At 39.6% G+C, this 25,396-nt stretch overlaps 1 protein-coding gene across 2 annotated transcripts; it reads left to right on the top strand.

Moving 5' to 3' along the window:
* The first annotated feature begins 288 nt into the window (after positions 1-288).
* LOC131987001 (proline-rich protein 7) lies at positions 289-24,228 on the top strand. 2 transcript variants are annotated; one of them, XM_059352144.1, is made up of 3 exons: positions 289-536; positions 8,702-10,610; positions 22,400-24,228. In XM_059352144.1, exons 2-3 carry the CDS (start codon positions 10,256-10,258, stop codon positions 23,113-23,115), a joined length of 1,071 nt encoding a protein of 356 aa, XP_059208127.1. In that variant the 5' UTR covers positions 289-536; positions 8,702-10,255; the 3' UTR covers positions 23,116-24,228. The 2 variants fall into 2 exon arrangements, with proteins under 2 accessions (XP_059208127.1, XP_059208126.1); XM_059352143.1 differs by having other exon boundaries at positions 8,697-10,610.
* Positions 24,229-25,396: the final 1,168 nt, after the last annotated feature.

The raw sequence follows: 25,396 nt of genomic DNA, 5'->3' as shown, positions 1-25,396 counted from the left end.
TATTTCACACCAACAGCTCTCACTCTTTAAGCTCTCCACAGCGTTTGCCAAATCGTGCGTCCTTGGAAAACCCCATCGACAGGTTGATTTGTATTCTCATCATCCAGACAGGCAGACAGGCTGAGTGTCACGAAACGCTCCTTCTACTGTTCCAGTGATGAGAGAGAGAGGGAGGGACTGAATTAAGGAGAGGAGAGATAGAGGGATAGAGGGATAGAAGGAGGGAGGAGCCAGGCTGTCAAGGTGAACCGATAAACCTCTCTTTTATTACCCTTGACGTTCACAACACGACGCGCAGTTCCCAGCAGGGAGGAGAGAGAGAGAGCGCGGAGGATCTCACATCGTCTAACAGGCGACAGTCCGGTGGACAGAAGACACACACCGACACCAAACGGACACAGGAAAGTGTTTTTCTCTCTTTTCCTCCCCTCAGAATCATTTGTTTTGTTTTTGTTTCTGAATTTTGGACATAAAACTTAAATGGCACGGAGCGAGCTGAGTGCGTCATCTCGTAGGATACGCCGGAAGAATTAAAGGTGAGTTTTCCATCAAAATATGATGCAAACTGGGACCTGTAGTGTGAAACGTGCAGTGAGTTTTAGCGACGTTTTTCTTGTTTAAGGTGTTTTATTACCTGCGTGATCACCTCAGCTCGTGATCTCAGTGTAAAGAGGATGTCCCACTCTCCAAACACTCATTAACTGGCTTATTGTCGCTCTTCTCTCAGTCTCAGGAGGACAAACCCTCCTGCTGTTCCTCTCAGGAAATTAAAGAAGGGACATTTAAAAAAAAAAAAGAAAAAGAAAAAAAAGCAGCAGTGCGTCTGTTGCGTAATGTGCAAATCATTTGTATGTTGTCAATGTCTTGGCACAGACATTTCTGAGTTTAATTCACGGTAGAGCGACTGAGACATACAGTAAATGTGCTTAATATCAAACAAAGACTTTTTGGCTTTGTTGGCAGCTTTGAGCAGTATTATTCTCTACAAATAGAGAGGAAGGGGGGTGGGACCCAAACACCCTAGAGTCCCTAAATAAGTTCCCATATAGACAGCTAAAGTGGGCGAAATCTATATTAATGATTAACTTTATTTATAAGCATAAATAAAGACTGTGGATTTTTGTAACAATTACCATAAATTTTGGCTTAACATGTTTAAATGAAACAAAAAGAATAAGTATGAAGTACACCAACCAACTTGGTGAGCTTGAAATTAGTATTTTTTTTTAAATATGTATTGGGTTTTTTTTTATATTTATTTCATTTAGTTGACTACAAATGTTCAAACAGGCCAGTGCTTTGCTTTAGGACACAGGTGTCCACCAAGGACAAGACAACACAAGAGTGCTACTGCTGAGTCAAAGCTACTGATTTAGGTGATGAGATAGTGCTTCAGGCCTGCAACATGTGTGAGCCATGTTAGCCTAGCATACAGTTTACACATGCATGTACAAGTAAAACAAGGGCCAACTTTGGTCCAGACCAAACAACTGTTTGATGGATTGTACATACGTGTTCCCCAGAGGATCAAACTAATTTCCCTGACTTTTAATTAAGTGTGATCATTGATTTAATTTTTTTCAGTACTTTGGTTGGTGACCAGTTGCTAAACCCAAGTGAAAAATTGAAAGTATCAACAGAAAGAAAGAAGCACGAAAGAGACTTGCTGGTCAAATATCCACACCCTGGGCTGTCTGACCCAAAATCTACCAAACAACAAGGAAAATCTGAACAGAAACAAAGCAGTGAAATTAAGACTGTTGTCACAGAACCAATTTTCTCTAAGCTAGATTGCTGCAAAGAGAACCAACATACTACTTTGTCACCTCAATCTGCTAAAACTGTCACATTCCTGTCCCTTTATAAAGACTTGCACAATTAGGCCTGATTAGGAACACCTGAAAGGAGAGGACAATGAGATTAGAGGAAATGATACACAGGACCAGCAGGGGGAGCACTTTTATGTGATAGAAAGTAACTGCATGACATAAATTTAAAATCATCATTATGTATATTTGGTGATCTTTTTTGGGTGCCCCTTACCTTTTAGTTCTTCAGTAGTGAAACACATTTTAAGCTGTCTTGCTCTGTTTTGTATGTAGAATGAATACGCTTAATTTTCAAAGATTTTCTTGTTTTCTCTAACTCAAACCATGACAAGAATCTGACTTGTGGTTGAGCTGAGCACTAGGATGAAATGAGAATCTGGTCTGGTACTTTAAACAAAGACTTGTGACAAAGAAAAACCCACATTGAGTAGCTCTGATCTGTAAATAGTTATCAGATAGATCAAAAACTTCTGAACAAACCATAAAAAATCCAGGCATGGCAGAGCTACTTAAATGTAGCCCTACAAGTTAGTCCATTGTTCTTAAATTGGGGAATGGTGTATTAAAACACTGTTTATCCAGAATGGACGTAAAATTACAGGTAACAAGCTGGCAAGTCAGATGTTAACAGTTGGTGTTTCTGTTGTGCTCCTTTGTTGTGTAAAAGCTCAGGGATTTTTATCAAACAAGTAGAGTAACAAAGAATGAAGGACACATGTAGGAAAAGGTACAAAAAAGTCATTTTGAATCTTAAGATGTCCACCTGACACCAACCTCACATGGATCCAGTCATCATGTGGGCTTTTCACTCTGAGTGAAATGTGATGACAGATATGCTGCTTTATGCAACCTCAGAGGAGATGAAGTGGCCTGCTGAGGCCTGGAGAGTGTCCTTGAAGTAAAACACTAAAGCCTCATGTGTTCAATGTCTGGATAAAGAAATCAGTCTGAAGTTGGTTTGGTTTTGTTTTTTGTCACTTAAGGAGGAATATTTCTTTTTTACAAGATATTTCAAGATTCAGGTTTGCAAGTTTAAGTTCTGATTATTAATCATAAAACATGTGCAGTCCTTAATGTACAAGTTAAAAAAATTTGACCAAAAGTTTTAGCTTTGCAACATTTAGACAACTGATAGAAAATTAATCAACAACAATTATTGAGATTTTTTTTAAAGGTGCTTTACTCAAAATAAAAAAACATTCAAAACATTCAGTTTGATTGACATACAGAGTGTTAACCACGAATGGCTGCACACAGATAATACGGAGGAGGCCGAGCTGTAATGGCATGATAGCCACAAGCTAAAAACAGCAATAGTGCTCCCACTGGCTGGCTAATTGCTGCTGCTCTTCGGTGCACACTTTTGGGCTTCTGTGGGAGACAGATGTTCATACTGACATTACTGCTGATTAGCAAAACACAAAAGGATGGAGAGGGTAAAATGCAAATGTGTCATAATTGGGGGTTAGTTTGCTCCATGGTAAAGTCACTGGGGCGCTTCTGAAGGAGAGTGTTGCAGCAGTTTCAACAACCTTTTCTCATTCCCAGGGTGTCAAATACTGATGCTAAAGTGAGGGTCTCAAGTACCAACATGCACCTATATGCACATGCATGCACGGCAAGACCCGCTCCCAAAATGAAGCTTGGATCATAACATGTACAGGAGAAGTGTGACTTCATTCTGTGGTCAGGACGCGATTACTTTATTATATCTTTACATAGCAAATAGCGGTTTGATGCGATGTTTACTCTGAATGCCATGTACAGCACCTTAAGTTATTTTTTATGCCAAAATCCCAAACATTACATATTTGAGCTACTTAAAATCAAGGATCATCTGCTAATGATAAATGTTTGTCATTATTTTATCACTATATACTTTTAGAACCCTTTTTTATATTATTATCTAGAAAGAAATCTAAATGTTTCCTTTTGGAATAAGAACTTGTTGGGCGCTTTAAAGTTAAAAGCAATGTTTTTGGATAGTAAGAGGTTGTATTATGTTGCATTGAATCATGTCCTCCATGATGACTGCTTTTATATTTTCCCATATCACATTTTATACTTGCCCTTCAGTTTAACTCTTCAGTTTCATTTCAGAGTTTAGTCCATATGAGTGAAAGACAAAAGGATATAAATAGTGTGAGTACATACTGTACATGTCTGTTGTCGAACACGTGTGGGTGTCGAGGTTGAGGTCTGAGTATATATTGCTGAACGCTCTTCTGTGATGACAGGATTGGACAGGCAAGAAGCGTGGGGAGTAAACAAAAGCCTTGTTCCATATCAGCGCTCACAGATTGAAATATCAGTGGCTGTGCGACCTTATGAAGGCCCTCAGCTGATGAATCACCTCTGCCGAACAATTTCAAATTACAAAAGACACAGGAGTGTGATTCCCATAGGTGAAATGGAGGTGGAAGATGAAAAAGACTTGACGTGAACACAGCAGCTCCACTCATGCTATAAATGTAACTGTAGTACAGTACAAGTGTGCAGCTGTGTCAAAAGAAAGGAAAAAACACTCATTATAGATCATCCGTTAACTTTTTAGAAATAAAACACTAAATTCAACTGTTTCAACTCTGGATTAAAGTGTATCTTTTCTCAGATGACATTTTATATCAAAATTACTGAAAATGTCATGTTTTCAGCTTAATGTGAGTTGTGGCAGCATGAGATGTTGTAGCCGATGGGATGACTCACGATTGTTAAGAGCATTTCAAGGTGATGGTTATTCCCTCAGGGGCCGTGAAGACAGGAAGGGAAGAAACATTATCTTCATAATCTCATCAGTGTTTTACATGATTCCTTCTCTTGTCATTTTTGCTGTCTGGAAGAACCTTGACTCGTGAAAAACATGTCGTACTCACTGATGGTGGCTCCCAGAGATGAGTAGATGATCTTTAAATTGTAAAATAAACATACAAAGTTCATTGATATGCCTCCCATATTAAAAACATACACATTCTACCTCAGAGGAGCATCTGGAGGGTCAGCAGCTGATAATCCACTATCCAAACACAGATGATAAACATTAACCAACAACTCCATTCGACTGCATATGAGCAAATGCACCAATAACCTTTTTAACGGAGGAGGAGAGCTACTGCACATTCCTGTGTGTGTAAAAGGGAATGTGCGTATTGTCTTAGACATTATGTAAATCTGTACACAAACCATCCACTCGATTGAATTACAGGTTCTGCAATGCACAGCTATGCACACACCGAAGGGCAAATTCAGAAATAATGGATTGCGGCCGTTGATAGCTGCCATGACTAGCGTATTATTTGCAACTGCTATATATTATTTGCAATTATTCAAGTGGCAGAGTATAAATGTGCTACAGGTAAAAGTGTGGGTTGTGGGGGTAAAGCACTGACTAACTCCAATCTGATGCATACTTGGGCTAAGCTTGTGGTGAGCTTGTGCTGTTTTTGTTTTTATATTAGATCGGACTCACCTCATTTAACCACAAAGATAAGTGTGTTTCAGAGATTAGAGAGATGCAGTGTTAATTTACGCACAAGGCACAACAGCAGTCTCTATCAATTATTTAATTCTCTAGTCAGACCAACTGATCAGTCAGGAGCTAATATTAATTAATGTTCTGTGTTCTTCTACACATCCAAAGGATACACACACACAGTCCACTTTCACACAGTGAGCATATGTGAGCACATCAGCTGCGGACATTACGAGAGTCAGAGTGAGCCAGAGGTCTTTTTGTATTTCATGTATTTTCAAGGAGTGTCCTGTCACTGAATCCCAAGTTTCCCGAGTTTGAGTCAACCTTATATGTGTTCTTGTAAATGCGCTTCATTTACCACCAGCTCTCTGAAGACACTAATAATTTCACTATGTGTGTGGCTATTAGCGCTGGTGTTTGTGAATTTTTTTTTGATGCAACAAGGCTCATTTGCATAGTAATGGGTTGATTTTGCACCAAATGTATGCATATTTCCTAATTTAAATGCATGAAAATAGAACTGGAATGGCAAGGTGAAATTTGCTTAGCAGCGCATTTCAGGGTGCAATTCACCTTTTGTGGATGCTTTGAGAATTGCTTTGAGAATTGCTTTGTTTTTGCCTAATTTGCAAAAGTTGTGCCATCCTTTTGTGAATTCACACCTTAATGTGGTAAGGCTTGCTTTTAGTTAAGCAGGAAATGCCTTTGTTATATAATTGAAGCATTTATTGATAACTCGCGAGGGGTGAGGGCTCAATTAAGAGGAGTGCAGAATCAGCATTTAATGACAATATATACGCTAAATAAAACAGTTTTATCAAAGAGTTATGAATTACAGCAACCATGAGAGGTCTTTGAGCAGAGAGTGATATAGTATGTGCAAAACAAATACTAGGCTCTTTGGTCCAGTAGGGTGGGAGACTTTAGCTGCAGACGGATATATGCACTCACACCCAGCCAAAGACTCGGTCCTCTCCAAGCTTCCGCCTGGCAGAGATAATGATCTGACAGAAGAAATCTTCTGACGTCTGTTTGGGGTCACTGACATGAAAACCTGTCGCCAGACCTTCTGTTGTCTGGCTCTGGTCGGATTTTACTGGAACTTTGAAGGAACAAATCATCTTGTTGTCCAAAAGGAGTGTCTGCACAATTGTTGGGAATAACATGTTTACGTGTCTGTGTCACTGTCATTTCAATTTTGGTCCAGCTAACATTTTTTCAGACATGCTAATCAAGCTGCAGGAATGTTCCTCAGATTGGAGCAAATTAAGAAGCAAAAGCAGCAGCTGTTTGTATGTATTATTGTTCTCCTGTGGGTTCAACACACAATTATTCATGTATTCTGTTTTCTACCATTTCGAAGCCACTGACAGTTTCACTTTCAGCTGTTAATGCTTCCTAAGAAAATACACATTTATCAGAAATATCAACACAGTGGTTTAAGCGATAGAAGCGAAAAAAGCATCTGTCCTAGCAGAAAAGAAGAAATGATTGACTGTATTCCATTATTAAAGCAAAGACTAATACAAAGAACATTCATTTAGAGTCCATGAACCTTATCTTTTTTGTATTTCTCATTCTACTACTACCTTTTCTCTGTCCTCTCTCTACTTCTTTGTCCTTGCTGAGTTCTCTCTACAGACTTGTGGATATTTGATATTATATTCAACTGTAAATTCTCACATTGTAGATTGTAGACAACAGATTTAGTCCAATAACGGATACATTAACGTTCAAATGAGCAAAAAGGGAAATAATGTGATGTCAAAGTCCAAAGACAACTTATTGAAGTCGGCTTTGACGGGAAATCACTGTTAGCTTCCTGATTCCTACTGATGACCATGATTAGGTTACTTTAACCCAAACTATGATGCATCTCTAACTGTAACAAGGCCTTGTTTGTGTCTAAACCTAACCAAACCTTTATGCATAGTGGCGTCTGATCTTTTTTTTGCATGGCAGGGTACTTACAAATTGCATGTTTTGTTGTTCAATCCTGTCTCCTAAAAAATGACATTCCAGTGAAACTGCATTCTCAATTACATTTCGAGGGAAATGTAAAACTAAACATGAAGTTGTAAAATGACTGGCAACAAGACTAAGGTCGCTTTCCAGTGGTGGACTGTAACTAAGTATATTCACTCAATTACTGTACTGAAGTAAAATTTTGAGGTTCTTTTACTTTATTTGAGTATTTCTATTTTATGTAACTTTATACTTCTACTTCACTACATTTTAAGGTCAATACATCCTCCACTACATTTAGCTGACAGATTTAGTTACTTCTGACATGAAAATCATGATAAAAATTAAAGTGATAAGATGTTTTTGTTTAATTAAACCTCAAAACTGTATATTAAGTATTTAAATGAGCCCTTTCTTGAGAAAATGATGCTTATATAAATGCATCAATAAGTTTTGAATGCAGGACTTTTAGTTGTAGTGGAGTAATTTCACAGTGTGATATTAGTACTTTCACTTAAGAAAGGGAGCTGAATACTTTTTCCACCTCTGGCTCTTTCACAACAGAAGTCTGTTTGGTTAGTCCAAATCAGAGTGAAATTGATACTTATGGTTTGTTTTGTATTTAGACGCCCTCTCGCAAGTGGTTTTGGATCGGTTGTTTCAGTCCACACCAGAGTACGACTGGAACGTTTACAAGTGACCAACCGAACCGTAACTAAGATTTAACCAGAGTTCGATTGAAACGGCCTAAACTTTGGGTTGTGAAAGCACCCAAAGAGGTTAGGTTTACTAAAAGATCATGGTTTTGTTCAAATGACGTTTTGTTACATAAATGACTGAACTCCGACTTTTGGTTTCACACGCGATGCAAACAGTGACCTCATCCATCCCAACCTCCTCAGTGCAGAGACATTGGCGGACTTTACTTAAGTTTTTATATATATATATATATATATATATATATATATATAAAATAGAAACAAACGCAATCTGAGAGAAAATGCATTCCACTCAAACATCGCCCAACAGTGTGTGTAGTTTCATTGACGGAACTTCTAAACCAATTGAAATGGAACAGAGCTTGAATCTGCAGCGTAGTTCTGAAGGTGGAACTTAAGTAATTGATTCGTTTTGACAAAAATAAGAAATACTGGAATGTATTCTGGTTTTAAGTTATTGGTTCAGTAACTGTCTCTTTCACTACATCACTGTGAATATTTTCTCTGTGAGCTGTTCTCTGAAGTGTGAAACTGATACTCACCCCCCCGAGGTCGGCGTCATAATCCTGCCTGAACAGCTGAGATTTATAAGCACACGGCCTCTGTGCTGTTTTTACTGCTCCGAGTTCTCACTGTGTTGAAAATATTGTCTGAATTTGTCCTCTCAAATCACTGATGATGGTCTCATCTCCTCCCTGTGTGCCTTTGTAGAGCAGTGTGAGGCCGAGGAGTCCCACTGGGATCTGAGAGGGAAGAATTCGGCATCCCAGCGGTGCAGACGGACCCCCGAGTTCAGCCTCCCGCAGCCCTGAAGGGACCAGCTTTTTTACTTCATGTGGGATTCGCACATCACCTTCTGAAGTTTTTGTCACTTCTGATTGGACATCGCCTCAGTTTATCCGGCCCACAGTCCTTTGTTTCTTCCAGCTTCAACTAATTCCTTTATAATTCGTTTCTCTTGTATACGTGACTTGAGGTACTGCCTCAAAAAATCAGGTGATGATGCCGTTGCAACTTTATTTCCCATCAGAAAGGAAGGGAACGTTTTTAGCCACCACCACTGAGAATTTGATGTTTTCTGCTGTTGAAAAACCTGTGCAGAGTTCATCTGTAATCCTGTGGAATAACTGTGTCCATGTGTGTGTTTAACATTGGATTCAGACACAGTACTGCAAGGAATCTGATTTCTAAAACATCTGGATGGTTACAGAAGATTTACAAACAGAAAGAGATTTTTTTTCTTTTACATTCCCTGCTGGTTAACTTGAATTTGATCCAATTACTTTATTTTGGACCACTCAGTAACTTTGAAGTATAAAGAGATTATTATTTTTTTTTTTTGAAGAAAATAAAAAGTAACGTGACTTTCCCAAACATATTTTTAAAAAAGCACATTATTTCCTCTCATTTTGAAAATGCTTTTTAAATGCAAGGTGTTTTTAATTGCCAGCAGTGCAGTAAGCTTTTCATTTGAAGACCTTTTTTTATGTCAAGTTTCTGCTGTCATGTCTCAAAAATGTGACACCCTGTAATTTACATTAATCTATCTCCAAACCAAATGGACAAAATCTGTTTTGGTGAGAGTGCAAGCCAACTGTTCCCAAGCCAATTAACCTTATCATTAAGTCATGCACCTTATTCTTGGAAACAAGACGGAGGAAACCTCTTTTTTTTTGACGGCCAGCTCTTCATAAATACAACCAAGACTGTAACTGCAGAACTCGACTTACATGTTTATGAAAAAATGCAGATTCTACTGAATATATCTGCATTTCTTCAACAAATATCTTTGTGAACTGTGGAACTAGGATTTTTTTTTTCTTGATAACTTCAACAAGAAGGCAGAAGCCATTTTAATGTCTGTTTACATTTTGTGGGGAGCAGCCATCTTGAAACAAACCTGCCATCAAGCAGCGTTTTTTTTTTCAAATTTTTGTGATGATTTTGAAGGATGATCTCATTTTTAGTGACTTGCATCAGTATTCAAGTGAAGTAACTGAACTGTTCCCAGGAGAGAAGCAAGCTCTCTTCAACTGCTGTTAACACCTTTTTGCATCTGCTTTTATTTTGTTAGTGCCCACCGTGGATTACAGCCTGCAGGATAGCAACATCAGCATTTTAATCTGCAGGACTTGTATCCCAGAATGTGATAAAAGTGCAAGAATTTGGCTTTTTGATTCTTGATAAGTGGACAACAGGACCTCTCATTCCTTTCGTCCCTCTTCTTGCCCCGAGGGAAAACTCTCAACTCTCAGTGTCCCATCACCGCCATGGTGATGTCGCAGGGCACCTACACCTTCCTGGCCTGTTTCGCTGGCTTCTGGTTGGTCTGGGCCCTCATCGTCATGCTCTGCTGTTTCTGCAGCTTCCTGCAGCGCAGGCTGAAGCGTCGCCACGAAGAGAGGCTGAGGGAGCAATGTCTGCGAACTGTAGAGATGGAGCCGCTCAGCTGTCAACCTGCAGGGTACCCGGCTGCTCCTCCTCCTCCTGCACCTCCGCCACCACCACCACCATTACAGCTACCCAGGGAGCCTCCGCAGTTCTGCCCTCCTCGAACGATGTCGCCGCCTCTGCCTCTACCGGTTCCTCATCCCATGCCGGAGGCAAACTGGATCAGCATGCCAGGTAATTCAAAGGGTGTGTTATTGTTTGGGTATTTGTTTTCTCATTCAATGCATACATTTTTTTATACAGATTTGAATCTTTGTTTGTTTTATGCTGTAGGAGGATTTTGATCTATATGTCATATTTTATGTTATCATATTTTTATGTTATCAGGTTTTTATGTATTCATGCTGCATAATCATCATGATTCTTCTTGTTTTGTTCCATTGAGTAAACGATAACCTGGGAGCACTTGTTTGTTTTGTAAATCCGAAGATATAGATAAATGATATAAGAGACTTTCAAGACTGAGTCTGTGGCTTAAACCAGACTCAGTCTTGTAAAAGTTCATTAGAACTCATGAACAATTTGTTTGTTAATTTTTTTGAGTGAAAATGAATGATCATAGGTTTGATGCTGGTGTCACTGGTGTGGATTCAAATCATCTGTTTTAAGTTGAGTACCAACACTCATCAATAGTTTCGATAATAGTTAACATGCTAAATGGGAGATAGAAACGATATAAGTTCTCACGTAGCAAACATTTAACTCACATGACTGATCAGCTGTTCCACTCTGCTGGTCGAGACGAGCTGACATGAAAGAACAATTATAAGTTGCCCAATTGAATCTTCTTCGCTTCTTATCCTCTTTGAATTTTTTTCTCGGCGGTGGCCAAAGTTGTCAGCTTAGTAGCCTCTTTTTGGTTGTTTTTTGTCTCTTGCGCAATCTCTAATGCTTCTACTGTTAACTGACGGATTAGCCTACAGCAGTACATTACACTGCCATGTTCTGACGAAAAAGTGAGTTTATGCAGTTTTGTTTATTTGCTCTAAACCAGGTGATGAAAATGTTCCAAATTCACATTTTCGGTAAAGCGCCATTTCAAATTTTTGCTTCAAAATTTGTTTTTACTTTTATGCAAACACAGCTACTGACCATGTACTGTTTTTGTTCTTTTCACAACAAATTGATCACGTCTCAAATACACAGATAAGACCTATGAATTCATAATTTACTGAATTTCAGCAACCCTCAGGTTAACATGTGAGCAACCAAAACATTTTTAATTGTCCAGAGTTGCTCGCAAGCAAATCCAGCTGCCCTTGACCTAAAGTGCAGCCTCACTCATGTATGATACAATAGTTTTTTTTTTTTTTTTTACCAGACAGCGGCGTGTTCATCTTTCCTCATATCTCTATAAGTATATTTAGACATTTAGCAGTCAAAATATGAAAGTACTTCATCCATTATTCTCAACACTAAACTCACTGCAGGTCTTCTCTCGAGCAGAACATTAGTCTTTTCTTCACTGCTGAGTGTGAAATTACTGACAAATATCAAAACTGTCACATCTTATTTGCTCTTTATTTACGAGGCGAATCAATATTTAATTCGTAGAGAGTAATAATTTCAACTCTTGAACAAAGAATACAACAAAGACGGAGAAAGAATGAATAGATTCACAGCATCCATATGAGCAATTCAGATGCAGACAGAAAGCAGAGGACAGGAGGAGGATTACATTATTCACTGTGTCAGAATTTTTTAGACACTTACCAGCTCCACCTCCCTGCCTGCCAGGCAGTGTTCGCCCGCGGGGCGTCATGGTGACAGCTGCCGCTGAGGCGTGGGTGGTGACTGTGGAGGCCGAGTGGTGACGGAGCGAGCAACCACACGGCCGGGCTAATCTAAAAGAGAAACATAAAGACAAGAAGAAAGGTACAATCAGAGTGTAGAGTCAGCAGGAACACAGCTGGGTGAGAGAAGGATCAGAGAGAGCCTTTTTCCCCCCAGGTCTCCATCTTAAAGGATACGTTTGTCCCATATCTACATAAAAGACAGTTATTGACTATTGTAATGTAATCATTCTGCTTCCTATTGTAATTAGCTTGTAAGAAATGTGTGTTTGTATTCGAAAGTTCAGGCAAATCTAAATTGAGCAGTCTGAGTTAGCTGAAACAAGTTGGCATCCTTGTCCTGACCGTTTTCGGTGAACAGAAGCTGTCTTAGCAGGAGCTATAGGAGCAGTTCGCTTACTTGTTTCTTGTGTTGCGCCAAACATATCATCTGTGACATGCTAAGTTGCTATTTTAGTTTCTATTTCTGCTTCAGAATTGACCAACCAAGGATCATGAAATCAGTCAAAAGGGATGATTACTATGAAATAAGACAAACAAATGATTTTACCCAAAATGTTCGCGAAATGCTGTATAGTTTTATTTATTTCGGCACCTAAAAATTTGGTGCAAAAAACAAACAAACTGGGAACCACAGTTTAAGTTGATAATCCATCAAGACCATCAGTGAAACGAGACTTGGTTCAGTTTGCGTACTCCTGTGCTTACACTTGCTATTTTGAAGTCATTTTGAGTTGGGGATCCAGCTAACAGTTGTTGTGACCTTTTGACCTGATGGTGGCACTAGAGGAAAAGTCAGGGGTTCACTGAAGTCAGTAGGATTAATCCTTTCTGAACTACACATTTTTGTTCAAAATATCATGGCAATCACAAACAGTTAAAATATACAAACACTGAATAAAAACTGACAAAACAAAGAACAATCTCAAAAATTTCAGTACACCAAGTTCCCTTGTTTGAAGACATTTTTTTCCTCTGTATTCTGGGTTCGGCTCAGAAACATGACCTGCAAAGGCAATGATGGTTCAGTTGTTGATCCAGCTTTTCCAACAGCCATTCACACAACTCTGAATCAGTCAACAACATGAGTTAATGATTCAGACATCAGGAGCCACATCCACCAGGTAGAAAAGCTGTCTTTAATCAGCGCCCTGAGTCGTTTACGGTTACAGCTGTCAACTCCAACCACAGATTGACACTGCAGGTCACTGAGCGACTGCACTTTTGCAGTTGGCAGTTAAGTACCTTACTCAAGGACACGTCAACTCTTAAAGAGACAGAGTTTTTCTTGTCCAACTTTACAGAACTTTGCAGCCCTGAGCCTACTTTTCTTTTTCAAAACTTGCCCATTGATTCATAGCCTGAGTTTGTGTGTGTGTGTGTGTGTGTGTGTGTGTGTGTGTGTGTGTGTGTGTGTGTGTGAATATTTTTATGGAAATTCATTCATGAGTTTTGGGAACATTCTGCTCACACTCCTGGCAGACGTAAACACCAGACAATCTTCCTTTAAAGGAATTCAAGCTTCGACCTAGGAAGCTAGAAAAGTGCTTGAATAGTAAAGAAGTCTGCAATGAAAAAAAAAGTGCAGCTGCAGTGAAAATCATTGTCAGCCCTTAGCAGTATTAGCATTAAGTAAGAGCCAAGGCATGTCATATATTGCACTCAAGAACCCAATCCTGCAAGCTCTAAGTTACATTAGAGCTTTAACAAGAAGAGCACACAGCATTTCATCACATAATAACTTTACAAAGACTAAAATGTAATTTTAAATCTTAAGTCTGTCTCCAGTTGGTTGAGATTAAGGTAGGGGTAAACAGGGAAACAGTCCTGGACACAACACTGGTGTGGCTAGTGCAACAGACAACACAGCTACAGGTGTTTCAGTAAAAAAATGTGACTGTTTTTACTGGTGACTGGTGAGTTGAATGTGTCGTGGTTTGCTTGTAGTTATGACAGCTGTTGAAAATATGAAGGAAACATGTAGGCGTCCTCGTAAAAGCCTTTCAATTGTATTTAATGAATTATGAATACATTCTCTGTTTGTTATCTACGCTAACCATTTATATTATAAGCAACCATGCAGCTGAAAGTCATTGCTGAAGACAGTTGACTACCTGAAGAAATAAAAGTCTAAACGGTTAACTTTGATTAGACCATTCTAGCTGTCTCTTGTGAGTTTGAAATTGCATTTGTGTACATCCATAGCACGAACCTTTAGAAATCTAAAGAGAGGAGAAGAGGGATGAGGCGAAGAGTGATTATTGGAGAGCAAAAGGAAAGCGAGAGTGAGTAAAAGAGCATCAGCTGCTGTCAAAGATGGTTAATGAGCACAGACAGACAGTGACAGATAAAACAAAAGGTTGTTGGAGTCTCGGTCACAAAGCAGACTGATGAAGAGGTTTAGTATCCAGGCAGCAGCAGAGCTAAAAGGGAAGCAGGTGCCGACCAGCTGAGAAAAACAGAGAACGGAGAGAGAAGCCAGGAACTGTTTTAGTCGCATACCAGAGAGTAGAGACGTGGAGATTGTGAGAGAATCACATCATCTTTCACACTCATTTGACTTCGACTCCATTTGAACTTCTTGGTAGGTTGCAGCAGCATACTGGTTTCATGATATGATGGTTATCACACAAAAAGCACAATACTACTATACAGAGGTGTGGACTCAATGCAACTCGACTTGGACTAATAACTTGTTACTTGTGACTTCACTTAGACTTGAGCCTTTTGACTTGAAAAGACTTGGTACTTTCCCTAAAACCCAAAGACTAGAAGAGTATGTTACTAAGGACCGCTTTATCTCTCTTTGTGTAAATGTGTGCATTTCTTGCTGTGTGTGTCTGTGTCTGTCTGACCTATGCTGTCGTCACAACATCCAATCAAATTCGATCCACGTTATTTTGATCTGACAGCATCCATCCAAGAAAATTACAGGACACTCAATAAAGAAGAACTGTCGAAAGGGGCCAGTTGGCAAAAATGATACCAAAGATAATTTAAATCGGGTGTAAAAACTACAAAGTGGTCAACAAAAAACGTATTGCAATATGCAAAACATGTGGGTCAAAGATTACAGATGGAGAGGCAACAACTTCCAACTTTGTCCGTAAGATTTTAATGAACCCTAGCTTCTTGGCTAAGTAACTTTGCTAGCAGCATTGCTAACTTAGTGAGAAAAAAAAACATTATTAGGGCCTGGGGGCAATCGCACCGAGCACTGGTCCCATACAGCAATAGCTGTAGGGACCAGTACTACTGCACTACTGTGCAGTAACACTACTGTTATACTGTGGATTTTTTCTTATTCCTCCTCCGGACGCAATTTCGTCCCGCTACTAGTCCTACAACTTAAAGAGTTGCAGGACAAATTATATATCAAAACGTGCGGTTTGATCGGGATCGGTGTGCTATTACTTTTCTCTACAGAATACGAATTTTTCACGACGTAAGTCGCGAAAAACTGCCCAAAATTTTGCATTGAAATGAATGCGACGGCCGACAAAGAATGAGCGAAAAAGAACAATAATTGGAGATTTTTAAACGTCTACTTCTCCGGCATAATTTCACCTAGAGACTCCATTTAAACTTTAAACAGTAGACACAAGTCTTGTGTATCGGTGTTTCGATAGGTCATATAGTTTTTTTTATCAATCCCTGTTCAATGACCATGATAATTTTGGGAGAAATTCTGAGATTATAATGGGTGTGTATTGCATGGAATGTTGGTGTCAGAGTGTGTGATGTCATCGCTCAGAGTGTAGAGGGAGAAGTAAAACTGTCAAAAAATAAATTTGAAAACTGCGCTCCAGGCCGCAAATTCCACTCTACAGAAATAATTTATACATAGAAACGTAGGAAAATTTGTCTTCTCACTCACAATCCTCTGGTAAAGCTGTCAGAGTTATAGTTTGGGCGTACGACGCAGAGATGCGCCACCAACACCACCAACAGCCTCATTGGCTCCCATATTAAAAACGCAGGGAAATTTGGAAAAAAGGAAGATGGAACAGTTTTTTTAGATCGCTCTAACAAAGCTATTTTTTTATTTTTCTTAAAAAAAATCATATGTAGACATTCAGGAAGAACTCGGGACGCTCAAAGTGAAGTCGGATCAATGATAGGTATTATGGTTTTGCCAAAAATGCTTTCTGTTCGAGGCCAGAAATTCAAGTCTGTCCACCTCTGGCTGCTGTCACTCTTTCGGAACATTAACAGGTGTCAGTTAGTTCTGTTGATTGCTTTGATCGGATTGCCTTTGATCTTTGATGTGATTACAGTTACAGATACACACACACACGCACTAAAGTGCGCACACTCCTCACACATGCATAAACATGCTTCATACACGCACACACAGGTAACTTTATGTGATTTTAATTACACACACGCACACACACACAGGTAACTTTATGTGATTTTAATTACACACACACACACACACACACACACACACACATTTTGAGGTTAAAGGGCATAGTTTGAAATCTCTGAAGAATCTCATCATAGTGTACACACACCGGCAGTAGCCCCCGTGGCCCTTTCAAAATTTCCCCACAGGAAATTTTCTAGTTAAATATTATTACTGTGTTTTTAAAACACTGTTTTGGGACTTGACTCGGGACTTGAGGGCAAAGACTTGAGACTTACTTGTGACTTGCAAAACAATGACTTGATCCCACCTCTGCTACTATATATTTTCAATAGCTATTGAAAAAAAAAAAAAGGTAAACAAAGTATAAGCAAAAATGATGATATATTAACAAATGAAATAACTCACAATAGACGCTAATGCACCTCAAAACTACTTACTGTAAAAAGAAAACACAAGAAAGCAATACTAACTTTAAATGAATGAATACATTAAACTAAACAGGAATTAATGGTACAAACTCTAAATAAATATTTGATCACCCTCCCTCCGGATGGGAGTCAACACCATAATTTTAGTTTACTCTATTTCTTGCAACCAACACACACATCTACTGGTCCTATTTGCTTGGATCTCCTCACTTTTTAACTTTCACGACCTTTATCAGCAAGTGAGCACCGATGCGCTCAACCACTCACAGCAACCCGGGAGGAGGTTGAAAAGGCAGTACTGAACCCGATGCTGCGTTCATCGGTGCGTGAATGAATTCCCAATGGTGGCAGGTTGCACCAGTGTGCCCTGGTAGCCTCGGCCACCAGTATGATTGTGTGTGTGAATGGGTGAATGAGCGTAGTGTGTAGTGTAAATCGCTATATAAGTGCACCCCATTTACCATTTATCTGTATGGTATGCTCCAGGCTTTTTTAAGTAACTTCAAGCATCCACGTCAACTTTAAGAGCAAGTGCTCTGTAAATCAGGTGATAAAGTATGAGCGTGGGAGTCACACACAGGGTGAAACAGACACTGAACCTTCACCCATGAGACGGCAGTAAAAGTAAATCTCAAGGTAGATAACAGATGTACTTATTTTAACCCAAACCTTGATCTTTTACTAAAGATCTTTACTAAGTAGTTTTGTTTCCTAAACCTAACCAAGTAGTTTTATGTGAATTCACAATCCAGTATTGGTGTGATTGATGCTGATAGTCTTTCAAACATCAAAAACAACATACAGGTTTGGCTCCAGGAACACAGATTTCATGCATCACTCAGCTGTCAACCCACACAGCCAGCATGTCTTGCTCTGTGACAGGCTTTTGTACTGAAGTCCTGACCCACACAGGATGTTCACACTCGGAGCAGCTCTAAAAATTGCTCAGCTCAGACCAGTGGTGGTTGTCTTTGACAACTTGAAATTGTAGCATTGAGTAGTTGCGTGCATTCGCTACAGCAGTGTCATGATCGAAAATGACACACAAATTGAAGATTAGAGTGGAATTAGACACGATTATAGATAAGAAGACACATCAAGGAGAAAGAGATGTAAAGAAATCAAGATGAAATGAGAGAAGGGAGATTAAGAGATTAGAGAGTACATACAAATTGATTAAAAAATTAGATAAATTGGATGTTAGATGAGAAAAGGAGCAATGCGATTAGGACATAAAACTCATCAAAATAAGACTTTTGAGATCTTATAACTGGATAAATAAAACTGCATGGTTGGCACCTAAAATGAAAAAAGGATGGTGGTGGTGGGCCAAGTTTAGAGAAGATTAGACAAAATTTGTGATAAGAGAGGCCTTTTAAAGGTTTTTGATCAAATCAAAGATGGTGGAAAATCCAATATGGCCGAAAAACCCCATTGAGGATGCATTGAGCTTGGATTGGCCCAAGGGTTCCAGTGATACATCCTTTGTGAAAAACGGATGAACGGGTCAAAAGTTAATAAACATTCAACTTTGACCTGTTGGTGGCGCTAGAGCTCTTGAGCTAGTGTTGCCTACACAGTATCACCACTTGAACTCAAGTAATGGGTGGTCTGCTGTTAAATTATTACAATATTGGGGAATTATTACATTATCAGGACTTGCGAAATGAAGGTTAACCTGATAATGTAATAACCTCCCATTAATGTTATACTTTATTACATTATTGGTAAAAAGTGTATTACATTATTGGGAAATGCACTTTATTACATTATCGGGAAGTTATTACATTATCAGGTTTTATTACATTCTCAATGGACTCAAGTGCAGATTTTTATTACATTATCGGGGTTATTACATTATCGGGAATTTATTACATTATCAGGTTCTACAAGGATGTTTAGTATTCAACCTTTTATCATGTTTCTTTGTAATCCTGTGGCTGCCACTATTGTATGACTAGTAGTACAGTAGCTGTCATTGATCACACTACATGCAGTCACATACTTCATCCTCACAGAGCTGGCTTCAAGCGAAGCCCCTCTGATCCTCCCGGTGGAAACATCGGTCCCACATGTTTCTGCTGATGTTCATTTAAAGCTGTCCTGGCAGCTGCTAGTATTGTTTACAGTGGAGAGAGCTGAACGGGGGAGTTAGGACATCAATGAGAGTCTGATCCTGTAGGTATGTGTGAGGCATGATGGAGTGATGGATTTTGGCCAGGTACACTCACACATACACGGGAACGCACACATTTGCATCTATAAATAAATCCAGCTCCATGGCAACAGTTCAACAAACAGCTGTTCTGTTTGTTGTTGTAGCTGTAAACAGATTCAAGCTGCGAATTGGTTTTATTGGTGTAATAGTCAGGGACACTTGAATGATTTATATTAAATAGTTACCCCCCCCCCCCCCAACAGCCAGAATATCTTGAATACCTTAAAATAACAAAACTGTTTTGCAGAGAATTAGTTTTTATGAAATCTGTTCAAAGTTTGAAACAACTACAACAAAAATATGATTCAAGCATGGATAAAAAAAGATGCATTTTAGGGTGCAGTCTTCTGCAAGAGCCTCTGCAAGAAACTGACAAGACCAGTTGCTGTTAATATCTCAGGTCCAGTGAGAACAGGAGGAGAGCTTGTGCAACATTTCAAATATTGATCAGGATCTGGGCAGATTCATCAGCCTGGAAACAGAAACTGACTTCAGTTGTTCCAAAAATGCTTGAAGACTGTTGCCCATGGCCCAAAATATTCTCCTTCATACTCTCAATACATTGAAATATAGACTCCACAGGCTCTCTGTCAGGTCAGGGGTATTCTAGAATAGTTGCAGGAGTGAACTTGTGTTTGCAACATAGATGTTTTTTACCCCAAAATCTTATTGTCGTATTGTATTTCACTTCACTGAAGCTGACATATTCAGTTGCTTTAATGTCACCTGCAAGAAAATGTCAAACTCATTTGTGTCAGGTAACAGACGTGTTGCTAAAATGCCACAATTCTACAAACTGACACCTGAAGATGAACAATTTTGCACTTTGTTTTGTTGTTTCAGCCACATTATTTTTTTATGTGATACAATAAAAGAAAACAAGCCTTTACTTATGTCAGCTGGATCAGCTGAAATGACCTTCAACATAACGCAGGGAATCTGTTGACTGTGATTCATGTCAGTACTCTCTAAAAGCATTGTGACAGCTGAAAAACCTTTGCAGGGGAAGCTGCAGAACACACTGAACTTCTGTTTAAATGTCTGCACCGGGCTTAGCATTTCACTGCTGGGCTTTTCCAATTGGTTGGAAATAATTACAGCTGCTCAGAGTGCTGCTGATGAGCCCTTCAGTGTAATTAGCAACAGGTGGGAATGGTTCAATTATTGCAACTGCTTGTGTGCAAAATACTGCAGAAAACATCTTGTCATGGCTTTTATGTGACCGCTGTGCTCATATTGTACAACATAGAACAGATATCGAAGGACTTCAAGTATGTCGGTATCTTGTTCACAAGTGAGGGGTAGAACGGAGCGTGAGATGGACAGGCAGTTTGGTGCATCAGACCGTTGTGGTGAAGAAGGAGCTGAGCCTGAAGGCAAAGCTCTCGATTTACCGGTCCATCTACAGTCATGGAAAAAATTATTAGACCACCCTTGTTTTCTTCAATTTCGTTCATTTTAATGCCTGGTACAACTAAGCCATTTTCCATGGTTTTCTTGATAATGATTTTGGTTATTATTAAGAAAAACATGGAAAATGGCCAGATATCAGCTCTTAAATTAAACTCCTATGAGCTATTTTTGTTGTTATGATTATATTTGTTCAAACAAATGTACCTTTAGTTGTACCAGGCATTAAAATGAAGACGAAATTGAAGCAAAAGGATGGTCTAAAATGTTTTCTATGACTGTATGTCAACCCTCACCTATGGGTATCCCAGTCTACATTTTTTCCTGAACCTTAACCAGAGGGTTTCTGTTGCTTTAGTCTTGCAGAGCCAGAAATGACACTCATGAATCATCTTACATTATAACTGACACTTGATGCTGCATGAATAATCTTCATATCACTAAAATGCATTTGGTTGTTTTTTTTTTTTTTAAACAAAAATATATAACATGATATAACATGACATGAACGCTATTTATTCGTCATTAAGACAGGAATGAATGTCTGTATGATGAAAGTATATTATGTGTTTATGTGTCTTGTTGCACGGGCTGCTTTGCAGTTCCTCCACTAGAAGTGATGAAGTCTTCAGTGAGTGACAGAAAAATTGAAAACAAGTGCCCCTTAAATAGTAGCGAGTGATAAATGAAGATAAAATGTGTGAGAGAGAGAAACAGAGTGTTCAGACCAAATGTGCTTTGATTGTATTTGTTCCCACAGCTGAACACACTGTCACATGGATCCCAGTAGGACGTTGTTGATTACAATCATTTTGGCTGTGACCTGAAGATTAAGTGTTTTTCAAACACACATATTATATTCCAGGCTGTATCATGTATTGTGTATTGTGTATTATGTATGTGTTTTATGTGAAATGAATAGCAGACTGCAAAATTATATCCATTCATTACAAAAAAAGTTAAAGCCTTGATAATTTGAAATGTATAATGTAAATTGGAAAATGAATTATTGAGACCAAAAGCACTCTTTGTACCAGGCTGTAAACATATCTGCTACAATGTTGGGCATTTTAACATAGGCATTTCTGTATTTGCTTTATTTTCAGCTCTGGAAGATGCCACTTGGTCTTATCAAAAGTTTCCAAGATGTCCCTCAAACAACAGTTTTTATGATGTCTTTTTGATTATGACCATCTGTTTAACGCTGTGAAACAGTCACATGGTCACAGTTTTTAACATGTTGTTAACGCTGTGAAAAAGAAGCAAATGGTTAAGTTTGGGATACAAACCTACTGGGTAAAAAAAAAAAAAAAAAAGTTACTTAATTACATAGGTGACGTTGAACAACCTTGAGTGCCTGGCTGAGAGTCCTGTGTTTTTTGACCCATCCATCCCAACCTTATCTCTTCGAACTCTTTACACTATGTTATTTGACTTCCTCCTTTGCTCCTGTCATATTTACTCATGCTATAAGAGGGTACTGCATCACATCAAATGTCAATAAAGATTGCAATAAGCTTCTCCTTCTGGCTCATGATTATGGGGGTTTTCTTTAAAAAAAAAAAAATAGCTCATTACATTTCATAGGTATGAACATTGAATAAAAAGAGCTTTCTATGGGGGAAAGGGTTTTTAAATTTGGAGTAGTGAAGTTGGTCTCTGTGGCAAATTGGAAGCAAAGCTGACTCCCTGACATGTTTATGTATGTTGGGATTAATCCCCGTCTCCTCTTCTTTTTTCAGACACAGACATATTTGGCAAGCCGCCTTGCTATGAGGAGGCAGTCCTGATGGAGGATCCTCCTCCACCCTACAGTGAGGTCTTGGCTGACCCTCGTGGGGGCACCTATCTGAAGCCCAGCACACTCCGAGTCGCACCACCTCGACCTCCTCCTCTCAGGGAACTCCCGGATCCCGCTCCGGTGTTCACATCCGAGACCAGCAAGCCTCCTGTGATGGCTGTATTTCCCGAGCGAGGTTACTCCTCCCTGATACGCCTGCCTTCATCTCAGCGTTGGGACTCCTTAGGTCACCTCCTGTCCAACATGGACCTGAACCACAACAACCTCACCCCGCCGGGGGCCCGCTCCATCCAGGCTGCTGCCGCGATGGCTACCATGCCTCGCAGAGAGCCCAGGACTCACCATGACGAACTTGGGCTCCGTGGTGGAATACAAGGACTTCAAGGAAGCATACAAGGATTTCAAGGAAGCATACAAGGACTCCGAGGAGGCATACAAGGACTCCAAGGAAGCAGACGAGGACTTCAACGAAGCATACAAGGACTTCCAAGAGGGATACAAGGACTCGAAGGGGGGATACAAGGACTGCAAGGGGGGATACAGGGGTTCCAAGGAGGGCTACAGGGGCTTCAGGGAGTCCATGGACTTAGGGGACTGGAGCCAAGCTGCGGTCTGCCAACAGCCTTCCCCCTGCTGGGTCGTAGCACTGCCGTCTAGACCTAACTGGAGGAATAACTAGCCATTTAGTTGGTCCATCTCAGAAGAAGCCTTCGAGCAGGAGATCTAAAAGGCAGACTTCCTGTCTGTACGCCTCCTTTACTGCTCTGTGGATCCAGCACTGACACTGCGTAGTAGATATTTCATCCCCTAAAGAGCTACAAGAGAGTTAAAGTGTTGCAATGGCACTGGGAGTTCAATTCCCTGTGCAGGTCTGTGGTCAAAGGTGCCACTTACTTTTGCTGGGATAGCAGCAAACTCTGTGGTTGAGAAAAAGGAGGAAATTACACACAATTTCATACCACTGTTGTTAAGCTGAGGCAGAGGCATCCTGATGTCACATTAAAGCTAATTGAGTCAAGTTTCTTTTGAAGAACGGAGGCGAGAAAAGGACCGGTACCAGGCAACAAGCACAGCTGTTTCTCTACCTTTTCATCCCTTCATTTTCATCTCCACCTCCCCTTCTCATGTCGCCCTCTCATTCTCCTCATCCCTCCACTGCTCTCCTCTTCTCTGTGGCTGAGCAACCCATTGTACCAGGCTGCCGTTGCCATGGCTCCCGGGAACTGTCTGTTGCTCACAACGACCTCTCCTCTTTTATCTCGTCTGATATCCGAAGACTCTGTTCACAGCTTGTCTTGTCTCAAGGACTGTGAGTATTAACAGTTACAAAAGAGCACGTGGTAGCCCTTCAGTGAGACTTGGCCACCGTGTGCATGACATTTGAGCCTGAAGGCCAGTTTCACGGTGACATTTTGTATTTCGCATTTTGTAACATGCTGCTTTATTGTTTTCAATGTGCAGTTTAACCTCAAGCTGGAAGTTCAGGCTCTTTTTGTGGACACAGGATGGGTCATTTGGGTGAAAAAAACCCCCATAATTTTAATGTAAAAATTTATTAGCATACTTTTAGGCTTTGTGACAACTGCCTTTTCTCTTATGAAATAAAACATCTTCACCTGCTAGGCTTCTTCCAATAATTTATGGATTAAAAAATAACCAAAATGGGACCAGGAAATTGTGTGTTCCTATGCTCATCGCAATATAAAATTCAATATTGGATTACTCCCTCTGGAGCATCTGAAAATCAAAATTAAAGCCATTAAGTTCTAACCATGTCTTCTGGATTCAATTGTGTGTGCCAGCTTATTTTTTAGCTTTCTTTTTTGTCATCCTTCTTTCATTGGATGTGCTGTATTTACTTTCTTTTTACATGTTTGTTCTATCTTTGCTTGTTTTTTTTTCTTTTCTACCTGATGGTTGTGATCACACTTTGTAGTCAGTAGTCCAAATTGTAATATGTGTAGTGCAGGAAAAAATACACATATTCATTGTGTAAAAGAAGTGGACATAGCTCTAAGGGCTGGAAAGAGAAGCCAATGCAAAAAGTACTTTGAACCATTTTTTATTATGGCCAGTAGGGGGCGACTCCACTCTCTGCAAAAATAACTCTCATTGTATAGAATTCTATGATAAAATAACCTGACTTCTCACTTGATTTATTACCTGAGTAAACATTTTCCTAATGAGTTTATGGTCTCAATCGCTAGTTTCACGTCTTCTTTAAAACAGCATGATGTTCATTTAGTAAATTATTGTCCCATTGAGAGTAAAAAGATGTGATTGATTAGTCACCACCACGTCGACCTATCAATCAGAGAAGAGGCATGGCAATGTATATCTAATTGGTCTTTGGTCTACCTTTGAATTATGGAAAATAACTTTGTTTGTTGGTCATAACTTTGCATGCCATACTGAGGAGCCAGGAGCAGCCAGGTTGTCGTATAGGTGTGCATGCAGTGTCCTCAGGTCCTCAGTCAGATCCACCCTTTTGTCCAAATTTGGTTACTTCTGGCTCTAAAAAAACCCATGATGCCAAACTTGAGGCTTCAAAACATCACAAACCAATGATCACCTTATGTGGTTACGTCCACTTCTTTTATACAGTCCATGCAGGTATTTATTTTCTATGGATCATGGCTGCTTGTGTTTGCCATAGACTGTATATAAATAATGGACGTAGTCACTGTGACGTCACTGATTGTTTTGGCATCAAGTTTGGCGTTGTGGCTGGAGCCATCTTTGGGTTTTTTTAAACCAGTTCTGACACGAAAACACAGACAACGACCTGTCACTCAAAGGTAGCCACGCCCTTAATCATAAACTTTTTTATCATATATTTTCTTCTAAATGGGACAATTATTTACACAATTAACATATTGTAATGGAAAAGACTTGATACTAGCGATTGAGACCATAATGTTGCCATGAGAGTTTTTTC

This window comes from Centropristis striata, chromosome 15 (assembly GCF_030273125.1).
Source record: "Centropristis striata isolate RG_2023a ecotype Rhode Island chromosome 15, C.striata_1.0, whole genome shotgun sequence".
Lineage (NCBI taxonomy): Eukaryota > Metazoa > Chordata > Actinopteri > Perciformes > Serranidae > Centropristis > Centropristis striata.
Note: the sequence above shows the minus strand (reverse complement) of the source record. Positions and strands in the feature narration are given on the sequence as shown.

What these genes read in the sequence shown, in the direction of transcription:
- LOC131987001 (XM_059352144.1), top strand. Translation starts at nt 10,256, where the DNA reads ATGGTGATGTCGCAGGGCACCTACACCTTCCTGGCCTGTTTCGCTGGC. An exon ending in AAACTGGATCAGCATGCCAG is followed by an intron (nt 10,611 to 22,399) that starts GTAATTCAAAGG and finishes TTCTTTTTTCAG; the next exon opens with ACACAGACATATTTGGCAAG.